At 43.5% G+C, this 27599-nt stretch overlaps 11 protein-coding genes across 11 annotated transcripts; 4 read left to right on the forward strand and 7 right to left on the reverse strand.

Moving 5' to 3' along the window:
• Window positions 1-87: 87 nt before the first annotated feature.
• LOC120446726 lies at window positions 88-425 on the reverse strand. The gene has a single exon (XM_039627839.1). The coding sequence runs from the start codon at window positions 374-376 to the stop codon at window positions 116-118; it is 261 nt and encodes an 86-aa protein (XP_039483773.1). The 5' UTR covers window positions 377-425; the 3' UTR covers window positions 88-115.
• Window positions 426-687: 262 nt separating this feature from the next.
• On the forward strand, window positions 688-2057 carry LOC120444934 (putative gustatory receptor 59b). The gene is made up of 2 exons (XM_039624934.1): window positions 688-1848; window positions 1902-2057. The coding sequence occupies exons 1-2, from the start codon at window positions 913-915 to the stop codon at window positions 2055-2057; spliced, it is 1092 nt and encodes a 363-aa protein (XP_039480868.1). The 5' UTR covers window positions 688-912.
• Window positions 2058-2259: 202 nt separating this feature from the next.
• On the forward strand, window positions 2260-3520 carry LOC120446725 (putative gustatory receptor 59b). The gene is made up of 2 exons (XM_039627838.1): window positions 2260-3277; window positions 3330-3520. The coding sequence occupies exons 1-2, from the start codon at window positions 2336-2338 to the stop codon at window positions 3498-3500; spliced, it is 1113 nt and encodes a 370-aa protein (XP_039483772.1). The 5' UTR covers window positions 2260-2335; the 3' UTR covers window positions 3501-3520.
• A 175-nt stretch (window positions 3521-3695) lies between these two features.
• LOC120446724 (putative gustatory receptor 59b) lies at window positions 3696-4913 on the forward strand. The gene is made up of 2 exons (XM_039627837.1): window positions 3696-4699; window positions 4758-4913. Exons 1-2 carry the CDS (start codon window positions 3755-3757, stop codon window positions 4911-4913), a joined length of 1101 nt encoding a protein of 366 aa, XP_039483771.1. The 5' UTR covers window positions 3696-3754.
• A 2491-nt stretch (window positions 4914-7404) lies between these two features.
• LOC120446727 (neuropeptide-like protein 31) lies at window positions 7405-8062 on the reverse strand. The gene has a single exon (XM_039627840.1). The coding sequence runs from the start codon at window positions 7773-7775 to the stop codon at window positions 7503-7505; it is 273 nt and encodes a 90-aa protein (XP_039483774.1). The 5' UTR covers window positions 7776-8062; the 3' UTR covers window positions 7405-7502.
• Window positions 8063-8553: 491 nt separating this feature from the next.
• On the forward strand, window positions 8554-27459 carry LOC120446365. The gene is made up of 3 exons (XM_039627297.2): window positions 8554-9335; window positions 9428-9673; window positions 27182-27459. Exon 1 carries the CDS (start codon window positions 8795-8797, stop codon window positions 9329-9331), a length of 537 nt encoding a protein of 178 aa, XP_039483231.1. The 5' UTR covers window positions 8554-8794; the 3' UTR covers window positions 9332-9335; window positions 9428-9673; window positions 27182-27459.
• LOC120446364 (retina and anterior neural fold homeobox protein 2) lies at window positions 11715-15807 on the reverse strand. The gene is made up of 3 exons (XM_039627296.1): window positions 15238-15807; window positions 12415-12674; window positions 11715-12260 (listed from the first exon to the last, which is right to left on the reverse strand). The coding sequence occupies exons 1-3, from the start codon at window positions 15494-15496 to the stop codon at window positions 11901-11903; spliced, it is 879 nt and encodes a 292-aa protein (XP_039483230.1). The 5' UTR covers window positions 15497-15807; the 3' UTR covers window positions 11715-11900.
• LOC120446366 (probable 60S ribosomal protein L37-B) lies at window positions 21556-21983 on the reverse strand. The gene has a single exon (XM_039627298.1). It carries the CDS (start codon window positions 21876-21878, stop codon window positions 21609-21611), a length of 270 nt encoding a protein of 89 aa, XP_039483232.1. The 5' UTR covers window positions 21879-21983; the 3' UTR covers window positions 21556-21608.
• Window positions 22807-23331, reverse strand: LOC120446367. The gene is made up of 2 exons (XM_039627299.1): window positions 23242-23331; window positions 22807-23183 (listed from the first exon to the last, which is right to left on the reverse strand). Exons 1-2 carry the CDS (start codon window positions 23250-23252, stop codon window positions 22958-22960), a joined length of 237 nt encoding a protein of 78 aa, XP_039483233.1. The 5' UTR covers window positions 23253-23331; the 3' UTR covers window positions 22807-22957.
• On the reverse strand, window positions 24147-25434 carry LOC120446363 (putative gustatory receptor 59c). Its single transcript, XM_039627295.1, has 2 exons — window positions 24384-25434; window positions 24147-24324 (listed from the first exon to the last, which is right to left on the reverse strand). The coding sequence occupies exons 1-2, from the start codon at window positions 25416-25418 to the stop codon at window positions 24166-24168; spliced, it is 1194 nt and encodes a 397-aa protein (XP_039483229.1). The 5' UTR covers window positions 25419-25434; the 3' UTR covers window positions 24147-24165.
• Window positions 25623-26869, reverse strand: LOC120444935 (putative gustatory receptor 59d). Its single transcript, XM_039624936.1, has 2 exons — window positions 25850-26869; window positions 25623-25787 (listed from the first exon to the last, which is right to left on the reverse strand). Exons 1-2 carry the CDS (start codon window positions 26867-26869, stop codon window positions 25623-25625), a joined length of 1185 nt encoding a protein of 394 aa, XP_039480870.1.
• Window positions 27460-27599: the final 140 nt, after the last annotated feature.

Genomic DNA, 27599 nt, shown 5'->3' on the forward strand with positions numbered 1-27599 from the left:
TAAGTAAAGAAAAAATAACCAAGACAAGTAGGGCTTATACGGTGTAAACATTTTATTTAGTTTTTATATTTTTTATATTTAATTGCTTATATATTATATCTACAATTTGGTTTTCTTAAAATTGATGATCGAGTCGCCGTTTAACGCTAGCCAGAAGTTTAGCACGATGTCGCAATCCCAGATTTCTGACCAATGGAGTCTCATTCTCGCACTTTTTGTTCTTCTTGGCAGAAAACGCAGTGCTTGACGGGCGGCAGGATTTATCTTCCTTTGGACTGGACCAATTGTTGACCACGAAATCCACCAGCGAAATACCTAAAACAATGAGAATGAGGCAAGCAGGATCCACTTTGAGAAACGACAGAGGACCTTCCATTCCTGTAAGTTTACTTCTTGAGCTGCTGATAGCGAATGATATGCAGATCCCATTATCCAACATATTTATATAGCAGACAGGTAGGATTTGGGCCCCCATCAAGTTAGTACCTGACATTGGGTCGAAAGGTCAAAAAGGGTTAGTGCGAAGTTTGGTAAACAAGGCCATAAATGCAAATCCTTTTGTTTTGACTCGGCTTTGAATTTAAAGTTTGTGCAAACATGTCTAATCGGGTGAGATGGCGCAGAGAAAAGTGCGCATTAGTTTAGTTTAGTTTAAATAAGTAATATTCCTCGCTATTACAAGTCTTATCAACAATTTTAGATCTACAGCTTGAGTTTTCTTATTTACATTTGTTGAAAATAATGGTATGGTTAATGGCTGGCATAATCCTGCCGTGGATCGGAATATGTGAGTGCGCAGTTTTGATGTAAGCAGATAGGTTAATGAGTTTCAAAACACATGCCAAAGTATGAAAACTAGAGTGGTTAGTATAGGGCAACACCTGCTAGAAAGTGGTTCCCAGCGGCAGGATAATGGAGAAACTAGTTGGGATCTACCACGGATACGCCCAGCTCATTGGCCTGACGTCCTACAGAATAGTCAATGGTGAATTGAAGAAATCGAGGATGACCGAGGCATATGTCCTGGCATGGAACATTGCAACCGTCTTTATTTTGGCTTGGATGGTTTGGAGTGCTGGGTATGAAAATATAAAGGATATGATGATGTCGTCCTTGTTTCCGGAAATGATGTCTATAATTCCATTAGTTGTCTATTCGGTTAACTATGCAGTCATAGTATATATTCTGATATCGCGCCCGTATCGGGATAGTATGTTATATGATTTGATGGACATTACCAATCAGTTAAGTCGCAAAATGGCGCTGGCTGGAAGGAAAACGAACTTAAAACTAAAGAAACTGCTATATTTGAAGTCGTTTGCCCTCACCTACCTTACGCTGGGATCTTTCATATCACTTTTATTTCTAAAAAAAGGATATTTTGAAGTAACTTTAATGGGCATAGCTTACAGCATCCTTAACGTCAGCAACTACTTTTACTTCACGTCCTTTTGGCAAATCGTCAGAGGATATGACTTTGTAGATCAAGAGATCAAAAATCTTACCACCTCAAAGTCAGAAAGCCATGTTGAGAATTTCGCGGAGGAACTACGAGATCTGTGGTCCCTTCATTGGACTCTCAGTCGAATGGCCAGCAGAATAAGTCGAGTCTATGGAGTCCAGATGATCGTCTCGCGAACTGAATACGTTCTATTCTCTGTTGTATTTGGCTACGTGGGAATAATTTGCATGTTCCAAGGATTGAGTCTGAAAATACTTCATGTGGGTCTAATATACCTCGTTCGAACCTGGGACTTCTTCCTGATCGTTGTCATATGTGACCTGACCGCACGTTATCAGAATCGGCCGAAACACGAACTCGTCGAAGGAGAAGTGAACCAGAAGGCGGTTGAGTAACTAATGTATTTTATATTGTTCCAAAGTAAATGCTATAATTACAGCTAAGTGCATATCTGATCTATGAGAGCAGCATGAGACTGGATTTGAAGGTATGCGGACTTTACGTTTCCAACAGAGGCAGGTGGCTTGAAATGATGGGTGCTATTGCTTGCCATGCTATATTGTTGCTTCAGTTTCATTTGACGCTGAGTAAATAAGATCAAATCAAGTGTAGTTAATATAATATATGTATATATTTTTTATAATATTAAATACTGTTAAAAGGCAAGAAAATTCTTTTTCAATACAATTACATGTATAATGCGCGCAGAAAACTGGTCATCAAATATTATTGTAGCCATGTGTCTAAGGCTGATTTAGATCGCCCTGCGGAATAACACTTTTCCTAATTAGCATTTAGGCGATGGAAAATACGAGCCACTAACTTTAGTTGTACTACGAAACCCATCGCAAGCGGTTTATTCGGTTACCAGCAATGAGGCGGATAGGTGAAGCGTATAACGTATACGCCGTGTGCATCGGCATGACGTCATACAAAGTAACTGGTGGAAAACTCAAGCAGTCGCGGATTACGCAGATATATTGCTTTATTATAAATGCCATCTGCTTGACTTTGCTACCGCAGGCTTTCTGTGAATCGGCCAAGATGTTGGGTGCGGCTAATTGGATGCCCTCCTACATGACGTTCACTCCATACATTTTGTATTCAACCAACTATGTTACTATAGCCTACATCCTGATCACGAGATGGTACAGGGACGCCATGTTACTTGACTTGCAGCGCATTGCACTCGAAGTGAATCGGGAAATGTTGCGCACGGGAAAGAAAATGAATTCACTAATTCGTCGAATGTTTCTCATCAAAACATTTACATTGACCTACTCGTGCTTTTCGTATATTGTGTCGGTTTTCATCTACCAATGGAGAGCTCAAAACTGGTCTTATCTTTTCAATGGACTTCTGATGAACTTCTCCCTAACTATCCTGATTGTCACCACATTCTTCTACTTCGTCTCGCTAATGCACGTGGCCAGGGGATTTGACTTCGTCAACCAGCAGCTGGAGGAGATCGTCTGCTCACAATCGATGGGCTTAAAGAAGAAAGAAGACGAACTCCGCAGCCTGTGGGCTTTGCATATAAAGCTGAATAACACAGCCCGCAGAATAAACAAGCACTACGGTCCTCAAATGCTTGCCCTGCGTTTTGATTACTTCATATTTTCTGTCCTCAACGTTTGCATGGGCACGATTTACTCGACTTCCGACGAGGAGCGCACCTTTGATAAGTTTTTCGGATCTCTACTTTACTGGACACGGAGTGTAGATTTCTTTCTGAACGACTATATCTGCAATTTGGTCACCGAATACCAAAGCCAGCCGAAGTTATTTCCCACCGAAGGCTCCATGTCCAATGAGGTGGGCAACTATGAAGTCCATCTTTCCATCTAAAGTTGATTTCAATTTTCAGCTGAGTTCCTACTTGATCTACGAGAGCAGCACGAGATTGGATCTGTTGGTTTGTGGACTCTATCCCGTTAATAAAGCGACCTGGATGCAAATGGTGGGCTCTATTATAGTCCACTCCATCATGCTGTTTCAGTTTCATCTTGTAATGCGAGGTGGTCACAAAAGCCACTAGTACGGAATACTGTGAATACTTTTCAAAGGTGTCTAAGAGTATGCAACAATATATTTTTAATCTTATAGAGTCATATGACAGCGGAGTTTCTTTCGACGTTCAGTAATTAACCCTTGTATTATCATTAATTTGGGTAATGCTCTTCATATCTGTCACTTCCGCATTTCTATCGCTCAATCAAATCGACTGAGTGCTTATTAGCAAAGCAACTGTCATCAGTTCATTTTACAAACTGGTGCACGAAGGACGTCGATATGGTTTTTTGGATAGTTAAATTGTATTTCCGCTATTCCCTGGCAATCGGAATTACATCGCAACAATTTTCCAGGCAAAAGTTTTACAGCACCTTATTTTCGCGGACCTATGCTATGATCGCCAACATCATTACGGTCGGCATGGTTCCCATATGTATGTGGCAAGTTCGATCGGTTTTCCAGTCGGAAAGGCACTATCCGCAACTCATTTTGATCACGAAAGACATAAGGTATACGGTGTCCTTCCTGGTCATCTTATACACACTCCTATCACGAGGATTTCGCGATACAGCGTTTACGGAAATGCAGCCATTGCTACGCACATTATTCCGAGAAGAAAAGCGATGTGGCTATAAGGGCAGAGAAGGTGTACGAAGGTCCTTAAGGATGCTCCTGCTCCTAAAGTTCTTCACGTTGTCTTGGCTGTGCATCACAGAAGTCGTATTTCTGCTCAATTCGTGCGATGTGTTAGTGTGGGTCAACATAGTCAGATTCTTTTTCTTGTCCAATGCCAACAATATCCTGGAAATGGTGCCCATGGGCTATTTCCTCGCCATGTGGCACATTGCTCGTGGCTTCGATTGCGTGAACCGCCGTCTGGACCAAATAGTGAAATCAAAATCGCCTAGGTATCAAAAGGAGCTGCAACATCTCTGGTTTCTTCATACTTCCCTCACCAAGACAGCTCTAAATTTGAATAAAATATACGCCCCCCAGATGTTGGCCACCCGCTTAGATCACTTTATAATTGGTGTGATCCAAGCTTATTGGGGCACTGTGTTTACCTTTGACCTTTCCACGCCTTGGCCATGGGTCGTTTACGGAAGTGTTCAGTACCAAGTGCGCTTAGTGGACTACTATCTCATCGATTACATGTGCGATCTGGCGGTGAAGTACCACGATGCGGAAAAGCACTCCTGGAGCGAAATTCGCTGGACGAAAGAGGTATTTGAATTCGTTATTGTTTCCTGTAGAGATGCTTATACAAGTGCTTCCATTTCAGATAAGTTCCTATGTGATCTACGCGAACAGTTCGAAGTTGGAGCTCTGGATTTGTGGCCTTTTCAAAGCCGATCGCAGCATGTGGTTTGGCATGATCAGCAGCATTTTGTATTATATTTTAGTTCTACTGCAGTTTCACATGGTTATGGGGAAGTAATTGTAATGCTTGTGTGATTTGATATCTACTCCTAACTAAAAAATGTTATAAAATCGTTTGTAAGAAACTATTTTCTGCCGCGGAACATTTGTAAGCGCTTACGGGCAACTCTGTTCTGGGGCAGCCAATAATTTCCTATTCGATAATTTCCAAATGAATGCGTTCTGCAAATAAATTCAGCTTTGACAGCACTCGCAGTTGAAATTTAAAACGAAATCACGTTTTGCTGTTGCATACTTTTTGGCGTATGTACATCTGCTCTACGTTGTACGTGATGAAAGTTGCGTCATAAACACAGGCACACAGTGGGAAAATGCTGGGCATGGCAGCAGGTGAAATGGTGAAATGGGTGAGTTTAGAGTTAAGAGTTAAGGGAGGCATAAATAAAAAGGAAATAAAATAAATCAAAGCATAATTTTCGAAATAAATTCGTTTTTACCAAACGCCGAATGTAAATCTAATTCCTTTTTGCAGGCAAAACGTGCATCCAAGTTGTGCACTTTTTCAGTTTGCGGTATCTGGAATTTAAAGGCATTTTCCTTTACAATCGGCTTATCGCCCAATCCGTTTATTAAAAATAGTCAAATTGAAATGGAACTAAAATTAATTAATCAACAGTGCTTGCATATAAAAGCATTTGTATGAAATATGCAAGCAAGCTGGATTTATTCCGATAAGAATTTGTAAAAATTATAGCATTCTTCGTTGTATCATTGTTTGTTATTAAGCGTAGAAAAAATAGGTTTTTAGAACTGGTCTTAAACCGCCTTTTATATTTCAAACTCATATAATGATGACGTATAGTACTGAGCTCATTCAATGTGCGACAGACGACTTCTGGCGGCAGTCGGCCCTATAAATATATATATGGTATTAACATGATTTAAATTCGCATAGAGGCACGTCAACACAATTATGTTGGATAACAAGAGCCAAGATTTATGGCGCCCGAATCGAGAGGCAAACATATAGACAGACAGACGCACGTAACGGATGCGTCGGCTCTACGCCCATTGCCGCAGGGCGGTGGGCGTGGCCCGTCGGTTGACAATTGTCAAAATCGCCGCCATAACTCACGTGTTGCCAGCAACAGAAGCACAGGGATTGTGGATCGAGGGGAATTGCCGCACCGGGCATCGACAATTTCAATTGGAGCTGATTTGCTCAAAATGCAAATTACGCAATGATTTACATTCCGATTGACATATTTTAGGCGAACAGTTTGCACTTCATACCGCCTCCACCCCCGAAAATCCTTGGATCCGCCCTTTACGTGTTGCTGAAAAGAATCCTTGATTTGCATTCCCATTGCCATTGCCATTGCCGCACATACGTAAATTGGCTGGGACTAGCAGGCCATTGGAAATTGGGTGCAAAATCATTTCAATCGCTCAAAAATTCCAAACACAGTGGCAATGGTATAATATTTAAACTGTTTGCCAGAGGTGAAGTAAGTACACTAAACGCTATCATAGATGCTGCAATGAAGATCTTACTCATGCGAACCATCCAACTGTGTCATTACTCACACAGCTGAGGGGCTCATATCCTGGTGACTTCTGACCGGTCATCATTATGCTGGCTCGGCCGTTGCTGCAACGGGCATCGTAAAATCGCTGAGAGGACATAAACGCGTTATTATATTATGCCTTTGAATGCCCATGACTTGCAGGGCTGCCATGAATGGAGGCCATAGAGGAGCAGAAGAAGGAGGCGGCATTGTGCAGTGGCCACACGAGTCACAGAGGACTCGCAGGACTCGCAGGACACACAGCACACAATGGACGAACATCAGTTCCAGAGCCGCGACGTCGAATGGCTGGTGGTGGAGAAGTAGGAGGAGGACGAGGAGGATAAGCCGGAGCTGGACCAAACTCCCGCGTCCATCAATGCAACTTTGAGTGAACGTCAACAGGCAAAGAAGCTATTCAGCTTAACTTGCATTCTTTGGCCTTTTCCCTTGCTGCGTTGCCCTCTGCCGAAGGACATAAATTTGAAAAATAACAATATAGGACGCTACTGCCCTCCAGATGTGTGCGACCAAAATGCCGGAGTCAGGACAGTGAGGACCACGGCTAAGGACTGCTCAAGATGCCGGGCAAAAGTTTTTAATGATGCCGCAAAGTCGTTGAACCAAGTTCGATGCACATTCTGTGGATTTGACCTGACTTTGGCATCCTTTGGCCATACTTTGGCATCGACGGACGAAGGACGAAGAACGAAGGCCTCTGCATTGATTTACTTGCGGCTCAGGCGAATGTAAGCCACACAGCTGGGCTAAATCCAAATTTTTCGGCCAAGTGAAAGTTTGTATCTGGGCTGCCAAGTTCCTTGCATTCTGTTTGCAATAACCTTTAAATGTTTGTTGCACTAGCAAAACGTTGACCACACAGAATTTGGAAGTTCAAATGAATTTAATACACAAACAAGTGAATTTACTACACTTTACCTTTTACATTGATATTTGTGTTTTCTTTTGAATCCAAATTTTTACCCATAAAAGCAACATCACAGATTTGGGAGTCATAGGAATATTGATTTGGTTTATTTAAATTGAGAAGGCTTAAACTTAACCATCTTCTGGACTTCTTATCCGTAGAAGCCACCGCCAAATCCGCCAGCAGAGGCCGAGGACGAGGCCGAGGCGCTGGCTCCGCCGAAACCACCGTATCCGCCGCGTCTAAAGCCACCGTAGCCGGGGTATCCGCCACCGAATCCGCCGTAGCCGGGGTATCCGCCTCCGAATCCGCCGTAGCCAGGGTATCCGCCGAAGCCACCATATCCGAACTGGGGAGCGGGCACGGCCTCCAGGACACTGAGGAGTGCGAATATCACAACGACGAACACGATGGCAGCTCGCATCTTGGATGACTTGTTCACTTTAGATCTTTCCGTTTCGGACTGTTGATCGATTTCGATTTGGCAGCCTATTATATAAACGGATTCACCTGGTTCAACAACCTGCTCATCTGGTTCTGGCGGAATTAGGTGTCAGGTGTGTTGGCGTGCCGGTTCCATTCTCTCTAATAAATCGCACCCATCGAAAACACAATATCATTCCATGACCATCCCCTCGGGAAGACCAGTTTTGGAGTTTGGGGTTAACCTTTCCGCAGACTCACGCATCTATTGTGGGATTTTGGGAATCACTCGGCCAGAGTATCGCTTTATATTAGCATAAAATAAAATGAAATAAAATACAAACAACAAATGCGAATAATTATAGGTATACAATTTCGCCGGACTTTGTTTTTCGGCTATCACATTCGCTTAGTCACACAAACACTTTGTATTCCATTTAATATACATTATGCTAATCAAGCCTATCAATCATTAATTGGTTTCCATTTGTTTTTTTTATATCTGAAAAAAAGAAATGTTTTTCACCGACTCTTATTTGGTTTTATTTTGATTTTTTTCCAATGCCTAAGGGGATATTTTATTTGAAGAACCCTTCTGCGATTTAATACTTTGTTTTGATCACCTACTTCAAGCCATCAACTGTCTTTCACCAGTACTTTAAACAATGAAGAAGATAATTCGTTTCTTTATTTGTGTACAATTATGATGAGTTTAATCCATTTATAGAGTTACAAAAATCTGCGCAAGTGCGATATGTTAATATGCAGAAGAATGACAAAGTCATTAATTTATGCTTGGCTTATGATAAACATCTGTCCAACAGTTTTTTGTAAACAAACCATTCTTTCGACCTTGATCCCCAGCTGGTGTTCAATCCGGTTCTGAAGATCTATACAAGTCTGGCTAGCAGGTCACATTGCTGTGAATCAGAAATTCATAATACGAGTATAGACTTAAATAGACAGCATAAAAAAGACGAAAAGTTATTCAAAATTTCCGTTGTGATCGAACCGCGAGAAATGCTGGTAATCAATGAATTTCAAACGCTTTGCAAGGATTTTTTCTCGGACTCGATGACCCACGTCTGCTCGGACGTCGTGCCAGAGTCCCTGACCAAGAAGTATCGCAATCGCATGATCAGTCCCAAGGATCCCTACAGCATTTACCAACTCAATAACCAAAACTCCAGCTATCTGCTGTTCTTTCGCTTCGCGGACATGCCCAATTGCCGTACCCTTCGAATGACCGATGTGCACAATCTCAATTGCAAGACTGACGATGGCGAATCGAAGAACTTGTTCTTCGGACATAGCCACCGCAAGTGCTACAACTTTGCCATGAATCTGACCTCGGAGCTCAAGGAGCACTGTGGCGCCAGGAACTACGAGGAGAATATGCAATCGGGCTACTACTACACAAACCGGGAAGTGAACTCCGTCATCACGACCAACGCAACTGCTGGTGGTGTTCTACTGGGAACTTCAGTTCTCATACTGTGCCTGATCATATCACTAGTAATGTTCACAATTCTGCAGTGGAAGGCATCTCGGTTGTGAGGCAGTGAGTCAATCCTAGTCGATTCCGTTCGAAATCCGTTTCTTCTGACATGGCTCCTCCTCCTCATGTTCCTGGGATATGGCAATCCTCTGCAGGAGATTCACCGTCGGCGTCAAGGAAGTGAAGGTATCGGTGAAAGGAGCTGTTCCAATCAGTTTCATTACTCTCGAACTTAACATTTTGAAAAAGGCACTTTCTTCCAAATTAAAGAGGTCGTTCTGATCGGCATCGCCTGAGTTGTAATTTGAAATTTTGCGAGATCTAAAAACAATTTCTAAAGCATCTAGAGAAATCGTTTCTAAATCATCGGAAAATTTCCAGTGACAGCAGAAATAAAAATTGTAAGTCCTTAACTTTATGATTATTTGATTTTTTTTTATGTTTTTAGTAACTATAAAATAAACACATAAACATTATTCCTCATGTGTGATTATTACCATTACCCCAGTTTTAATTCCCCCACAGCCTGCTTCTCGATTTCAATGGCGCCCCTTTTTTATGATCCAAGTGATGTATCCATCATTGTGTGACATATTTGGACAGGCCACAAACCGAAAGACGCTGCTGGTACACAAATCTTGTGCCCGTGGCGGCATGGAACTTAAGAAGCTGTCACCGGGATCTCTCCCCTGCATCATCCAAATATCATCGCAACGCGTTTCCCTTTCATCTGACAATGTTGCCCGTGTCATCTACTATATGCCACATGGGTTGGGGTTGTGGGATGTGCATCTGGGCGGAGGCCTTGTTCATTAGGCCTCTTATAAATAATTGCTTTTTAACAGAGGCAGAAATTATCACCTAATTATAGAGCCCGTCATGGGGGATTCCAACCATGCCAACCATGGGAGCTCTGCTGTATCCACTGATTAACAGTGGTTAAATTTGCACAATAATTAACTATTCATCAGTTGTCCATATTAGTTTACTGTATCTATAGAGTCGTTCATCCTTTTTTTTTGGCTCCACACAAGGCAGATAAAAGTAGGTCCTTAATTAATTTGAACTGTCCAATTCAGCTGGTTTCTCTGGCGAGGGAGTAGAGTTCCATGTCCTTTGAAAGGGATAACACACCGCTCCATAACGCCGCACTTGGCTGGCATAAGGACCACGTTTGCTCCGGCATTTCCGTTTGCCATTTGATTTGACAGGACTCTGTTGTTTGGCCCATAAATTTGTATTTCCCTTTCGAGGAGGAGGACTTCTGCAACATGTTCGCCTGTCAGCAGGAATGTCGTCCGTTTGCCGGCAAACAATTTGCCGCATCGCAAAAAAAAAAAAACAAAAAAAACAAAGAAATAAAGGGACAAAGGGACAAAACGCATTTTTCCATCGCCACCGATGTTCTGCTTTTCAAACATTATTGCAATTTCGTAAATATTGTAAAAATGTTTTACGCTCGGAGCGCCAACGCTTTATGCAAATTAGCAGCACAAACCGTTCCACATTCCGAATGTTAATTTGCATTTCGCATTTCGTCCGGCTGCTCAGCTCAGTTCACTCCCATCTCGTTTGGCCTGCGGATAAAAGGGAATTTTTATTTGCATTTAAATATATTTCATACTTGTTAACCTCCCTGCTGCAAGACTGGATCCTTGTACATCCCCGTATATGTATATGTACGTATCCGGGATCTGGAGAATCGGAGATGCCTTCGCTGCGGCCACTTCCCCTTGAGCTTTTTGGGAATGCGTTTGAGAGCACTGCAGCACATTCTCCTCTATTGTGCCCCGAATGGCAATCTGTAGTTTTAATTGCCCTAGAAAACCGAGATTTCCACAATCTTAATCCACTTTGATTGCGGCTTCGCTTTTCCAACATTTGCGGCTAGGCAAAAGTTTTCCCTTGCTGCTTGTTTGTGCCCCCTGCTCCTCCCTGCGCCGCTGCTCCGCCCATTTGTTTATTTGTGTTGGCTTTAATTAAGTTTTATTATACAAATTAACACATGCGGGTGAAATAACACACACTCGCAGATGCAAATGGAGCCCTGGAGCTGCTTTGCCAGTGTGCGGGCTTATGAATTTTTAATTAAATCGTATTACTAAGTCAATAATTAAATAAGCCATGTCATATCCAAACGCCTGAGTGACAGCTCAATAAATGGAAAACTTTCGCACATTGACGAGTAGGTAATTGCTTGTGTCTCACAAGATAATTCCATCCAAAGAGTTAACGTGATTATTTTCACTCAGTTTGCCTTGGCAAATCTTGAGTGCAGTGAGTTTTCTTTCCAAAAAATAAACAGAATTCCCAGTCAAATACACACACACACCCGGTGTTTGCTTAGAAAATGTTATTTATTGCGTTTTCTCCTTCAGTGCGTCACATCTGTATCTGTATCTGTACTTGTAAGTGTATCTGTATCTGTATCTGTAAGTGTATCTGTATCTGTATCAGTGCTTGTAAGTGTATGTGCATCTTTCGTTTCGGTATCGTATAAATATAAATATTAGTCAGGTAGTCGAATAAGCTGGTCCTAATACGTTTTTAAGCATTAATGCAATTTGGCTAATTGAAATACATATGCATGAAGTAACCTCGTGGGGCCCATTAAAGCTAGCCGCGCCATCAGAGCGGCGGATACGCGTTCTTCGCATAATTGGCGGCCACACAGTAGTTGGTGGATCCAAAGAAGGAGCAGACGCCACTGCTGCTGGCAGGACTCGATCCGAATCCCCCGTAGCAGTTCGTATAATTCTGGCACGACCGCAGCTCCAGTGGCCCAAAATTGAGGGCATACGCGCCGGGGGGCGGTGGTGGTGGTGGGTGTGCGTGCGGGTGTGGATGTGGGTGTGGCATATTGGCATATTTGTGCATATTATTGCTAATCGGCGCCGGCACCAACTGAGGAGCCGCATCCAGAAGTGGCCTCGAGCCGACGCTCCGCTCGTTCCGCCGGAATTTCGCACGCCGATTCTGAAACCAGACCTGCAAAACAGGCGACCAAATAATTAATAAGGGAATTAGCTTCAATGGAGCATTGTTAACTGGGTTTACAGATCGCTGCTAAAGTGCAACTGCACTTTAGCAACTGCCCGTTTAACTTTAGCCTAGTTACCAAAGTAACGCAATTAAAACGCACCTGAACTCTGGCCTCGCTCAGGTGCACCTTGGTGGCCAGCTCCTCGCGAACAAAGGCATCCGGATAGTGGGTGCGTTCGAACACCTTCTCCAAGGCCGTCAATTGGGCGGAGCTGAAGGTGGTGCGATTGCGGCGCGGCTTCCTCGAGTGATGGTGGCCCACTGGTGCTCCAGCTCCAGCTCCAACGCCAGTCGCCAGATTTCCGGAGCAGGGAGCTGCCCGATCTCCGCCAGCGCCACCGCATCCTGCGCCAGTGGGGCCTGCAATCAGGGAGCCATTAAATTGGGAATTTTCACTTTTACTTTTGCGTTTGCGTTTTTGGGTTCTTTCCCGAGGGGCGAATGCAAAATCCCTTTGACGGACAGTGTGGGGGAGAAGAGCTCGTAAATAATCGATAAGAGCCAACGGATATCAATTAATTTGGCAGCCAGCTAGGAAATTTACTTTTATGGCTTGTCGTGAACACATAAAATTTTGCATTCCGTTTGATCCTTCCCCAAAGGAGTGGCAAGGGGGGTTTTGGGGTAGGAGGGCCATAAACAAATGGCATGAGCCATAAAATATCTTTTGACGACATCGGCGGACAGCTGTCTACTAATTTCGTCGCCCAACAAACATGAGCCAGCGCATTTACGATCTATTAATTAAAGTGAAATTGTGACATTAAGCGGTCATAAGCGGGCTCCCTGCTTTTGGCTGCCATTAATTGATTTTCCATAGAATTGGCTTGGAAACCGTTTTACAAACGACTTAAGATCTTTTCCCTTGAATGTATCTATTTTCAAACTAATTGGACGGATTGCCAGGAAAAAATTAAGCATTTCAACTAAGAGCCATAGGGAAAAACTAAAGTTTTCAATGAAATCATAATAATAGTTCTGGTTTTATTTTGCATGCGCTGTGTAGTTTCAATTTTTAGAGTTGTATCGATAAATTGCTTCTGATTTCTTGCCTGCTGGAATTTCAGGGTGGCCATCGCCGTGAGTATCCCCTTCTACATCAGACATCCTCCTACCCACGCCATTTGTCTCAATTTGTCAGCCGAGCTGTCCACGGAGTTGGGAACTGCATCGTAGATCAGCTCGGAGCACTCCGAGTTCATGCGGAAAAGTGGAAGAAGTGGGAAACGGGAGCAACTGCATCGGCAACTGATGTCCCCGGGGATTGGAGGGGAGTTTTGGGGTAGTGAGTGAATGAAGGGAAGATCTTTAATTTGAATTGCCAACGAGCGATAAAGAACAGTTGCGGCTTAATAAAAAACCAGCAAATCGAAAGGGAAACCTCAATCAGATTTCTACAGCGGCCATGGCAAGGGGTGAAGAGTGACTGAGCAGTTGCACTGCGAGAAATCGGTGGCGGTTGGGTTACTCCAGTAAAACTGTTTGCTACAACAAAGACTTACTTTTAAAAATGTTGTTTCATGTACCTTATCAAATTTAAAGTTCATATTCAATGCCCGTTTAATCCATGAGCCACACAGATGCATTAGTTATTTTTAAGTGGCAGGTAGAGAGATTTTCGTTCAGTGTCTGCTTGCAACTGGCACATGTTACAATCCAATGGAGCGACGAAAATAAACGAGGAGGGGAGGAGGAGTGGATAGGCAATGGAGTGCGTGCTGCGTCTGGGACTGGTTACAGTGGGACTGGCTGGTTTATATGCTCCACTTGGAAATTATAGTCGTGGCAGCTAGTCGCTGCCTCGGATGCTTCAAAGGCATGCGGCCACTGAGGGAATATCATGTCAGCTTTGATTACGTTTTGTCATGTTGACATTGTTGAAGTGTTGTCGGCTCGGAAATGTTTCCTCTGCCACGAAAAAACCAAAAAAAATAAAAAATATACGCACGGGGAAAAACTTTACACGAACTGCTAGAGTTTCGGTTGCTCTGCCTTTTTTCGGTGAGATCTTCGTTTTCGGCAAGGATTTCGCTGCAAATTATGGCAGAGCTGACAACCAGTAGCAATATGTTGACAGCTTCCTCTCGGTGGGTTAATGCGGAGACACGGGGGAGTGGGGTGGAGGCTTTGGGGGGTTAAAGCCGCAACCGCAACAGGAAAAATGCACGGAGATGACATTGCACCGGCATTGGGAGCAGTGAAATGAGCGAATGTCGCCCACATCTGGCACCTAATTGTCATCCATGAGTTGCCCCACCACACATATCTAGAAATTCCCCCACCTTATATCCACTTATGTATATGGTAGCACCTATTTGTGCATATCTAAAGATATAGCAGCTGTGTGCGAATAACGTCATAAGTTCTCTTGGCCCGCAACTTGCTTGAATATATCATTTATGAATTAGGCGCAGTAAGCCCCATAAAGTTGCAGCTCTCAAATGCAGATGCTGCTAAACTCCTGTGGCATTAGTTATTCTGTTGCACATAATTGAAGACTTCTGTGAACTATGGCATTTAAGAGGCTTTTAAAATTAAATGAGCCTGTGCGCCACCCAGATTAATTACATTGCGAGAGTGAAGGCTATTTTTCATTGTGAGAAAAGAGAAAATAGTTAAATGCCTATAAGCCAGTATTCATTGTGGTTTTCATTGTGTAACCTAATGAAATTGCAAAGACAGAAGCTTGGCTTTACTTTCTTTAGCTGCGTAATTGGTATATGATAGTCGATAGGGTTTTCTCATGTCTTTGTTTTAGAATGCAAAAGTTACTCTACCTATTTACTTGAAAAATGTGGTGAGCAGATTTAAAGATTTATTTGCCTTTTATTCCAGGGTTTCACATTGCTCTCAAAGAAGTGAAAGGTGCACTTTGAACTATTTATTTCAATAAAAATCACAAGACTGTTGCTTTTGCACTCACCGAAATTGACACTGAGTTCCATGGCCATTTTTCCCTTGGAATAAGCGTCGTGCTTCATCTCCATGATATTGTCAACCGAGAATCTGTGCATTTTGTCCAGGCTCCTGCCACCTTCTTCCCGATCATCCAGCTTGTCCTCGGACTCCAGGATGTGCGACTGGTGTGATGGATATATTTCGCCGGAGAGCGTCGGGCCGTAGTAAAAATTTCCCGGATTGCCGACGGGCAGCGAATTCAACTGCTGCTGGTAGTTTAACATGTTTATGAAATCCGTCGCGAGTTTTGTCTGCAGGTTGAACTCTTAACTTTGGGCTTAACTATTTTCCAACTGAATCTGGAGCTAATGACATTGATTTCCTTTCCAATTTTAAACTCAATTCACGTGTCCGATTGATTGATTTAATTTGTGTTATGTTCGCCTGCCACGATTGGGGGCATCCTGTGCGAACTTGGTAATTGGATTAGCACACAACACATAAACGAGTTAATTACGATAATTGTCGCGACGATACTAAACCGTGCCAAAGTCGTGTGCCCACTGAAATTAGCCTCAAAATCGAAAGAGTGCTCCGCGAGATCCAATGCCCTCTCCCCCCACCCCCCATCCACCAAAAGAATCGAATCCGAAACATATGTACACATGAACATATGTGTCTGCCGATGTGATCGTCGAGAGTCTAGCGATTCTGCGCCTAATTATAGCACGGCGATCTGCCATTGGCTGCTCATCCTCCGGCGGTGGTGATTCCTCCATCTTGGGGGCGTTGCTTTCGAGTGGTGGAGATTGCTGGAGGAGTGCTTGAAATACGAGGTGAAAAGTATCAACAAGTTTTGGGCACTTAAGCAGCAATAAATACCAATTAGCCAGAGGGTTTGCTCTCCGGCTAACATCATCCTGCCTGTCACCACTGGCCATGTGTCTTCTTTGTTGTCATCCTGAATCGGTGCTCCCGTTTCGCAGGATGTGCTCGTTCGGTTGCATCTGAAGTTGCAAGTAGTGTAGTTTTGGGGGCAACATCGGGGCATAAATCTCGGCACGCACAGTGTTTGTCATCCTCCTGAGCTAATTTCCATAACCACAACATCTTGTTCAATTCCCCGGCAAAGTGGAGCGATGGAAATCGGAAGGCTGGGCGGAACTGGTTAGTTAAGTGCATGTTTGTGGATCCTTGCGTTGCAATGTTGCGTTGCCTTGCATTCTGCTGCAGCTGTGTTTAACTTTACCTTGGAAGGTGTTTCCCCATTGTTTTACATTGTGCTCAGCACGTTGATACATATATCTGGGGTATCTGGGTCATTCCTAATAATACTATGCAAATCGTGACATTCAAGCGAAATTATTAATATTGCATCACATCAAGGTTAACTTTCTTGTCCTTCGAGAGGGTTTCCTATTCTTTTATTAGCATTTAAGTGACTAGTTTCCCCTATATATCTGCTTATAAAACAGATTAGTGTCTCTGATATGTTGACCAAAGTTGGCAACTTAAGCCCCCGCGAGTATGAGGACCCATGTCAAGGCTTCTTTAGGACTTCCGCTCATTAGATGTCCCTGAAAAGCTGGCTATTAATATTCTAATATTTTCCTGTTTTCCTGTTGGCAAAGGAACAGCTTGGCTGGAGTGCCAACTTACACACATTTTCCCTTCCAAATTGAGCTGTCACAAAAGTTTATCCAAACTACTTGACACTTCGCTGCCGGTTTTCGGGTGCGCTTTTCCACATTTCCACTTTTCCACCTACCTGCAAGGGAATGGAGCTGCCTCGTCCGGCTCGCTTCTAGTAAATTATCTCACGTTTTCGTGTGCGAAAGTTCTTGAGGAATGTTGCGGTGTGTATTTTTAATAAAACTTCAAAGTTTCCTACTTGCCATGCTTTACTATGTCTCGCAAACGCTTTTCTTCCCCAGCTCAATTTTCCTCGTTTTCAGCGGCTTCCCACTGTCTTATTTTATTTTTATTTTCTCTACCTCATTTTATTTTTTAACTCTTGGAATTCTTTGTCACGAAACATTTCTCGCGTGCTGCTGCTCCTTTTTGGTCCTTCTGCTGGAGTTGTTGCTAGTGTTTTGTGGGTGTTATCCATGTAATATGGTTACCCAGACAAACTTTGGCCGGAAAATTCTTCTTGCAAGTCAGAATTCGAGGAGACAGTTTTAATGCTGTCAGATAGAAGCAAAGTAACTAAACTTGTCAGTTGCCTCGCAGGGAATTCGGTGGAATACAATGTGCAATTCAAAGGGGATAAATATGCGCAGGTAATGTCGATTAAGATGTCAAAACTATGAGTGGGATGGGTATGCGATACTTTATTTTCAATATTACAATTGAAAATTGAATAAAATTTTAAAGATCATCCAGCTCAAGCATATCCAAGACATCAATACAAAATCCCGAAACATGAGAAGCGCAGTACATCAATGCGTGACAGTCTGTAAACCAGTTTTGGCACTTTTTTCTAGTTTCCCGCACACATTTAACAATTTCAATTTCCTTTGAGCCACTCAAAAGAGGGGATTCGGCCAAGTTCCTTTTGAAGTTCATGTTGTTTGTCAAGAAAATGAAATTCACTTGACGGCGATTATGCGGCAAGCATTTAAACGCTTTTCGTTGAAATCGCTTTCGCGAAAGTTTTGCAAAACATTTCCGATGCTTCAGAAAATAACCGAGCGACGGCGGAACCGCAACAGTAGAGCCTGCTACATCGTGGATGGAACCCATCAGGCGCCCCTCGTCTACGTCTAAGCCCAAAATGCCAAACACGACGTGGCACACAGCGAGGGGGCAGGGGGGTGCAAAAGTTTGGCCTAAATCACTTAACAGAAAACAAGTGTTGGCATGTGCCTCCTCCTCGTCGGACTTCCTGCCCCTTCTGCACCTTCTTGCCCCTCCTGCAGAAGTGCAAAAGGAATTCCCGCTCTGCCTTTCCGCCCAGCAGAAATATCGCAAAAGTTGCAGTGCAAACTTCTCGCATACCCATTACTAGAGCGCAAAGCCGGATACACAGGATTAATGCAGCTCAGAAGCTGTAGTATGGAACGCGTTTACAATGTTGTTGTTTAACTTCTTTGCGGTGTGGGAGAAAGCAAAATATATTGTGCTGAATTTAAGTTATTTCTTCTACACATTTAAAAACGTATATCCTAGAATTGAAAACATTAGATCATCTAACTTAGCTGCGAACTTACACTCACTGGGTATTAAGTCCTCCAGCCTTGCCTTAAATCCTTCCGGTTTTGACCTGCGTTGCTGGGTTATTCACGACATGTTGGAGTCAGGCATCACAACAAAGTTGGCGGCAAATGAAATATAATAACAAGAAGTAACCGGAAGCATCAGACTCGGGAACTTAGGTGCCCGGCCACGCCCACCTCCATCTGCCCCCGAGTTTGGGGGCGATGCGTAAACAGAAAATCAATTACTGCAAAAAGTGAGAGGAGGAATGACAGGCGCCCTCTGGCGGCGAGCAGGGGAGCTGGGATAGTCGAACTACCTGGTATAAGTTATAATACATTGCATTTTTACTACACACTTTTTGACTATTTTATAAGTGCTGCCACACCCAAGTTATGTAGATGCGTGTTGTTCATAAACATGGGTATTAATCAATTAAATACAAGTTGCGTGCTCAAAAGGCGTTCACAAAGAGTACGAATCAAACCGAACAAAACTAAAAATTGAACAGAAGCAAATTGCAGTGTGCCTTTGGTGAAAGGGGTATGGCATAGGAGTAAAAGTAAAAGGAGGATTTACATTAATTACGGCAGGGAAAAGCTTCCTGACTTTCATTGTGACATAGGCCTGCCAACTAACCCAAGTCACTTTAGCTCCCCTTTCGCTTTTCCATATATAGTATATAAAACGCATGAATATTTTATAGGCTCCAACAGCCAACAGGACGAAGTCGGCGGCAGCAGTTTTAAAAGCCCTGTTAAGAGACTTTCACTTTGGGCCTTCTTTCTGCTCAGATGTCCATTTAGACGCACACACACACACACTGCGAGGTGGGAGCAGTACACATCGGACTTTTTGGCTTTGGGGGGCCGGCATCAATTTTTCAAAGCCTTGACCAAGGCAAAAATGTTGAGGCATTTTCGATTTTTCTTCTTGTTTGCCCCTTAAATGGTTTGCATAATTTATGCATTTTTTATGCCAAACATTTCATTTCTGCTCAGCCGCAACAAAGTCGACTCTGCAGTCCGAACTGGTTCATTTAATATTTATCCAGCTGAGATTGAAGCGATTATATATTATATAGTGTGCAATATGAACTGGCGCAATTGTTTTTCCTCTCTGCCGGCCAAGAATTTTAATTAATGTTTTTGCAAACACCATCGTCCAAATGCCCCTGTGTCCGCATCGAATTCGCGGGAATTCCAATTTTTGATGCCATGTCCGCTTGCAGGAGCATCAGCATCAACAAATCCAACCGCAGAACACGACAAATACCACAAAATGTGGTTTTTCCAAATCCGGGTTATCGGGTTATCGCAATCCCGGCTAATTCATGAAAATGTAGTTCTATCGAAAATGCCAAAAATTCACTATTTGAAGAAAGAAATGTATTGTGGTTTATAAATGGTGTTAAATTGTGTAGTTCTACCCACTGTGCGGGATCATTAAATGGAATGAACATTTTACAGCCGTCTTAAGAGGTATTTCTTTTGCAACAAGGGAAAACGGCCAAAATGATGATTACATTTGTGTAATTAATTAATGTACGAGGCTCACGTTTACACCTCCTAAAGGAGTCATTGCCAAGAAAGAAAGCAAGTCTCTTAGCTAACGAGTTTGCCACTTTCTCAATCACTTTCTCTGTTTCGTTGCCTCTGATTTCCACGGCAACTCGCTTGCCACGCCCACATCTCGCAATGGGGCACCGGAAGCTCTAATTGCATCTGATTGCAGTGACAGTTTTTTCCACCAACTGACAGCTGCAGCGGCAACAAAACGCAGGAGGCGAAGGAGTTATGCCCCGGCTCGGAGGACCAAGTACTGAGTGCCCGTGCATCCGTTCCGTATCCGATGATTTTCAATCCGCGATATTCCTTCCATGCCGGTTTTCCATGCCTGTTTGCTCCTCCGCCCACTGCTCCTCATCCGTGGCACTGCTCATCCGGAGACAATCGTGAGCGAAATTTAAATGCTGCTGACTTTGCAGCTCACTGAATGACAAGTGTACAGCGAGGGGAACAAAAATAATGGAAAAGCAACAAGCGCAGCAAAAAATGTCGATTGAAAATGTTCAATCAGCAAAATGGCATTTCGCTCAAACAAATTGTCGAAGGCGATTCTTAAAATGTGGCGCCAGCGCGATAGAAAAGTTGCTGCCAAGGTAAAGTGTTATCCAAATCAAAATACCTATTAAGTTTCTAAGAAGGTACAGAGATTAGCTTATAAAATCTAATAACAATTTAGACACTTTGCTGTAAAGAACTATATAACCCGTGCTATATCACAAAGTTGGCAATGGACACAACCTTCTGGTTTGTTTTAAGCGCAATGAGTATATTAATACCTTTGTTCGAAAGTATATGGGCTTTTCGCATTTTCCACTGCATTTCTCTGGTTTTCCTGTCCGTCAATCCACTCGAACTGCGCTACAGATCTGCAATGCATGCCTGTCGCATTAATACAGCGCCATCTACAGTGCGATGGCAGACATCATTATTTTAAAAAATTCAGTCGTTGCATAATAATGAATCCATACGTGTGCCCGAATTGGTTCGGACCAAAAATTAATGAGTGGGCGTGGTCGGCAATTGGGCAATTGTGGCACGCACCAAACTTGACTGCTTTAAGTTTCGATGCAGCGCCAAAGAGATAAATCAGGTGGAAACTTTTTCAGCGCCAATCCCGGCGAATATATCATGCCAAGATTCTGCGGCCAAAATCCACATGGCGACGGATTAGGCCAGGTCGGTATGAAATACTGTCCTGGGGCGTGAGCAGATTTTCGCCACGAGCTTTATGTGCCACGGCATACACACACACACACACATAAAAGGTGTTGCTTCGCCTGTCTCTTTCTTTTAATGTTCCTCTCTAAATACACACACTCACACACACATGCTGGCAAAGGGTGCAGGTGACAGGTGTGTGTGCACATTAAAGGCCATAAAAAATTCATAAAATGCATTTCTCGCAGTCCGAAAACCAAACACAAAATACTAAAGCCCCCAGCATGCAAAGTACACAGCACATAAATTGCGAAGCCACATAAATTTCAAATACTTACGTGCACCCTTCAGAGCACCTAGACTCCATGCCAGATTATAAACTACCAACCTCATCGCATAATTAAAACACTTTCAAGAACTTAAGGGAATACGTTCATTTGGCTTTTATTGGGCTTATCAAGCTTGATACCATTTACTTGGCTCTCTTCTGTGAGGAACCTCCTTCGCGGAACCCATTGCGGAAACGACGGCGCAGATTCTTGAGGTAGCGCATCCTTCCGGTTCCCTGGGCCTTGCGACCCTTGGCCTTCCGGGACCAGTTGAAGGATCGGGTCTTGGCCGCGGGATAGCCGCACTGGGAGCACTTCGACTTCTGCAGATGATACGACGAGTTGCCGCAGCGGCGACAGATTGTGTGCGTCTTGTTGTGGCGCTTGCCATAACTTGTCGTTCCCTTGGTCATCTTTCTTCTACGAAGGATATTATAGATCTTATAGAAGGATATAAGTCGATTGCCGGCCGAGTCGAAAGAACTTCTGCTCTGGAGAACAATGACAAGCGAAAAGAAAGATTCTGGCGATGATAGTTTAAGGATAGAGACCCAAAAAGCTAGTTCCGATTGTAACCAGTCCCCTAATCGATGATTGAGTTTACAATACTGCAGTACACTCCAGTTTACTGGATGTGCTATAAATCACTATATGCGCCTAAGAGTATGCAATGGATCTTAAGATATGCAATGGTTTGCCATTATGGTTAAATGGGTTTAGGTACGAAATAACCCTACTAAAGCCAAACTTTTAGTTGGTATTTATGCAGGAATGATTTTCCGTTTCCCTCGACCTTTGTTAACCTAATCGTAAAGCCACTATCACGTGCGTGACATTTGCCAATTGCTGCGAAATTGCGCGCAAATTATACCAATCTGCCGGCGTAATCATTGAAAACTTATCAATTTTCCCACCGCGCCAAGTCAGACATTTTCGCTGAGACGGGACCTTGGAAAAATGAGCGAAAATCAAATATTTATGATATGTTTGAGCAACATTTTGCTGCCGCAGTTGCCTGCGGGAAAAGTAAACTACACATTTTTCCTTTTCGGCTGCATTTTCGTTTGCCTTGGCATTTGGATTTATGTGCGTGCCGTTTGAAAATTCAATTTAATTCTCATTTTTTGCTGCCATCGCGGCCGCTGCTGTGGGATATCCTGCGAATTTTTGAATCCTTCGCCGCCCTGCTCCTTTGCATATCGAGTAAGTTATGGTTCATCGGGAATTGTGTTAGCTGTGTCGAAATTCAGTTTGCTGTGAGTCCCGCCCAGAGATATTTTCATATTTCATGAATTCAACATCATGTCATATTATTATCTTACATAGAGTTAAACATAAAACTAACACTTTCTAGACATTTATTTGCTTTATGATTTTTTCTCGACACTGTAATGTTTTGGAAAAATATAAGAGAGTTAGAAAAAGGTGCAAACTTCAGTTGAAATGAATTAGCATTAAAGAATCTTATAATCTGTGTTGGCTGCCCCAAAGGTCATTTGCAGTGTCGATGAGCAGCATCGTGCCAAACGGAAAGATTGCGGGCCTTCAGCTCAGCATTGTACATCTCAGTTTCGCGTTGAATAAGTTCGACCATCTGAGTGTGTCTTACACTTTTGATAACTTTTTGCATGCATTTGATTTCCTCGGTAATCGGCACTATCACCGAGTCCATTGGACTGTTTTTTCCGCCGCATTGGCAGGCGAGTTTGGCTGCGAGTCTGGAAAGGAAAGAATCTCAACATTTCCTAACTTTTTGAAATTTGTTGAGTTACTTACATATTCGACATAATGGGTTTGCGTTTTGTATTGTTTGTTTGGTGACAGTTTGATCGATGCTAAATAGATGTTTGAGTTTTCCTATTTATTTGAATGTTTAATACAAATTGTTATCCAAATGAAACGCATCATTTTATTTCCTCAGTCATGCGCCATCGTGAAATAAATCCTGTTTGTGAATCATGGCATCTTGACTCCTTCACAATCGATAAGCCCGGTTGTTGTTAAAATATGTTGCATTGTTAGCCCGAACAAGCCGCTCCAAGTGCCGCACTGTGGGTCCCAGGATAACGACAAGGACTCCTCGTCCTGGCTCGGTGGCAATGCATTATGCTAAAATGTCTCCGGTTCTGCCTGCCTGTCTATCTTTCCGTCTGTCCGCCAGCCGGAGTTCCAGCTCCTTCGATTCCCATCCCGATACCGATGCCATTGCCAATGCCCATACCAATGCCCATGCCCATGTCGATTCCGGATCCGAATCCGATTGCAGCACCCGGATGCTCCGGCAGAGCAATGTCATGGCCCGTTGTTGGATGTCGATGCGGGATTAAATTGCGACTTATGCTAAGCGAACTGAAGGCGAGGGGCAAATTGAATGGAAACTCGTTTATATTGCTCGAATTGCGGCAAAGTATTGATGCTGTCGCTGGATTTGTCACTGTCGCCGGCATTTCCCTTCGACTTTCCAGCAACTGAAGCGAGGACCAAGTTTATAAATGCCTGCCAATTGACAGTACAAAGGAATCCCGGCCAGGCAATTTCCATTCCCAACTGTCTTTTGTTCCTCTGGCAGTGCATGAAACGGCCATTATCGCCTTTCTACTCCCCAACTACGCTCCTCTAGGATCTTTAACTATAGTGATCGCTAGTACTGTTTAAAAACCAAAACTTTATTGAAACTCGTATGCTTCAAAAGGTCTCTAATTAGGATCCCTTGTTCTGAATTTCCCACTGAACCAGAACCATAGAGTGAGTGATGACTGAACTTAGCATAGCGATTAAACGACTTCGTTCCATTTTGAAGAGACCCATGACGTAGAATTCATTGCGATTATTGGCCAGTTGAAGCTGGAAGTTCTCAAACTGCAAAATACCAGATAAGATGAAAGTCGTAAAAGGGGAAATTCTTATGCTAAACTTACGGCTGCCTCCAGTCGATTGTCCAATTCTCGGCTGAACAGAGTTCGAGCTGAAAGCACGCGTACTAGTTCATCCTGCTGATCGCGAATGTAAAAGCCAATGTTTATAGACACCCAACTATCCATGTAGAAGAAGGCAGTTGACAAGACAATAAGGAGAAGACCCCAATACGTGGAGCCGAATCCTGTGGAGTTGTATAGAATCGAACAGAGGCTAAAGTAGATGGAGCCCATGGTGGAGAAAAAGTACACCAAGCTCATGCTTAAGCTCTGAATCTGGAAAAGCTCCGACATCTCTTCCAGTCTGTTCCTCAAAGTGTAATGCCTTTCGGCAATTAGATCCAGCTGATCTGCCAGCGAGCAGCATTGAATGGAGTAAACTCCACCGCGACGATTGCCCATGGAGCAGGTGCATTCAGCCTCGCGGACCAAGCATCGCAGATCTTGGAGCAGAATCTTGTAGAGTCCAATCATTTGCACCACGGCCAAGTAGTACTGGCACACGATCACATTGAAAATGGTGGTCAGGGTGGCCAGTAAGCTGAATTTGATAATGAGGTCAGCAGTAATCCGCTTTCGTTGCGCACTCACATCCGATATCGTGTGCAGCGTGTCCGACAGGAGACAGGACACAAACTTAAGGATAATGCTGCGGCGATACCAGCGCCCTCGAATCACCTGAGGTCTGTCGCGGACCAGGGCTAGTATCTGGTTCCACATTCTGATGAATCGACAACGCTGATACCATCTGGTCAGCAGTGAGAGCAGCACTGCAAAGATCCGAACCGCAGACATGACCAAAAAGAAGTACTCATGCAGATATCGAGCGGTTCCCAACTCCGATATCAGCGAATTATGGCGAAGACAGAGCCAAATCAGCAGAGTGATAAGACTTGTATTATGCACAGCTGCATAGATAGTAGTTCTTCGGCTGGCATTGGCCACTCCCGTCAGCCAATCCACCTCGAAGTTGAATACTCCCACGAAAAGACCATAACAGTAGGCAAAGAGCAAAATCGTCCTCACCAAGTCAACCATTGTTCACTACTGAACTCGAATTACAATTGAAGGACTGAGCAATCGGGACGTGCGCAGTTCTATGAACATGATTAGGCCTATGGGACAGGATAATTATTGACTGATTGATTGTGTGAAAATGAAATTAAATGCACGCTACAGCGTTGATAATATTATTAAGTATTAATATTATATAGGAACATAGAAATCCTTAGCATATGTAAATTATCCCAAAGTTTTATAGTTCTGCACGTCGTATTGTATGAGTAGCAGCGAATGCGTTAATAGGGAGTTAGACACAGCAAACGATGATGCACGACCATATTCGAATAGGCCGTAACTATGCAGCTTCAATGGATTGCGCGCCAGGTTCAGAGCAAAGCTTTCAAACTGCAACAATATTCAATATGCAATTATTCAAATTGGAATTTAAGCGAGTTTCCAGCTCTTACGGCCATTTCCAATCGCTTATCCAGTCCTGGCTGAAACAATGTCCGTCTATCGAGCAACCCAACCATCTTTTCGTGAGCATCCAGAAGGTAAAATACATTAAACGCGTTCAGCCAGCAATCGAAGATGTAAATGAAGAAGCGGGCGATGGCACAAAGCGGCACAAGTATGGGCAGGTTCTTGGCAAGACTGCCATACTTGCTAAAGCTGAACATCATATACGCGGTTCCCAGCATATTGAGATAGTATGTGATGACCAGGCAGACGACTTCACCTTGGTATGCCGTTGACAAGTTTTCGACGAGCTCCTGCAGATCAGACTGCGACTTGGCTAAGCTGTCCAGGCGATCGGCTAGGCAACAACACTTGGTCACATAAACGCCACCTGCATTCGGAATCAGCGATTGCGATTCGCTCACAATCGCCTGAAGATCCTTGTTCAGAAGGACATAGCGACCTCGCACACAAGCGGCGGCAACAAAATACTGCGAGATAATCACATTCAATATGGCCGTCAGACTGAATACGGCCCAAATGCGCAGAGCCACAGCGATGCTTAGCTGATTCCGCATCAGGGCCAAGGTGATCAGGACCTGCGGTGTCTCGGCGATTGTGGTGCAAAAGAACTTGCTAACGATGCTCCTTCGACAGTACTGAATAATCGCCGGATTTCTCTGATACATGCGCCAGAAGGAGTTGAAGAGTCTCATGAAGGTCCGGCGTTGCGACCATCGACTGACTAGAGCCAGAAAAACACATACTATGCGAAAGCCCGCTATCACCAGGAACACGTGCTCGTGAAGGGAATTGGAGTACCTCCACATCACGGTCACCACATTTCGTCGCAGTGTATGGTAGACGAGTAGGCCAAAAATAAGCAAGTGAGTGCTGGCTGAAATAAACGTTGCTCTTCTGGTAAATTGCGTTTGCCCCGTTTTCAAATCGATCTCAAAGTTGATTACGCCGGTTAGCCGTCCGTAGCCATATGCGATTTTCAAACACCATTTTACCAGGTCAGTCATTGCGGAGTACTGAAGTTTGGTTTCGATTCAGTGTTTCACCAGTGCTGACATCTAGGGCTAATGAGTTGTGGCTAGCAATGATATCGTTTCATCTCCAATGATACCGTATCGTATTTCCATTCAACTAATGTAATAAACAAACAGAGCAGTGACGTCCCAAATGAAGTTCTCAAACTGAAATGAAATAGTTATTTCAGCCAAGGATAGATTCTAATCCTTTTGCGACGGCTCATATACGTACAGATCAAAAAATAGCTTTCATATTTAAGTATTTATTTTCGTTCATCACTTAATTCCTATCTAAATCAACAGGCACCACATGACCTACCCACTGGCCAAAGGATCTTGGCAAAGTGTTAGCCATCTTGCACTGCATTCCAGCTTGCAGTGAAATTCCGCAGCTCATGGCTTGACAAACATGGCCCTGTTTCGAGAGGACAAAGATGCTGGAGATGCTGTAGATGCTGTAGATGCTGTAGATGATGCTGATGTGGCTGCCATGCCCGCAGAATGTTTGCTCAACACTTATTTTTAGTGAAAGACTCGGAGGCGTGTGCGAAGAAAGGAGGTCTAGGTACAAGCCTCTGAATGCCTAGCTACACGGGGATAAAAAGTATGGATATCAACTATAAATAATCAGTCAATGCTAATCACATGTAAAATAATTGCTATATATAACTCCCCTCTCAGCTGTATAGCTTCAGTTGTCCACTAAGCTGATGCTTTTATT

Source organism: Drosophila santomea, chromosome 2R, assembly GCF_016746245.2.
Source record: "Drosophila santomea strain STO CAGO 1482 chromosome 2R, Prin_Dsan_1.1, whole genome shotgun sequence".
Lineage (NCBI taxonomy): Eukaryota > Metazoa > Arthropoda > Insecta > Diptera > Drosophilidae > Drosophila > Drosophila santomea.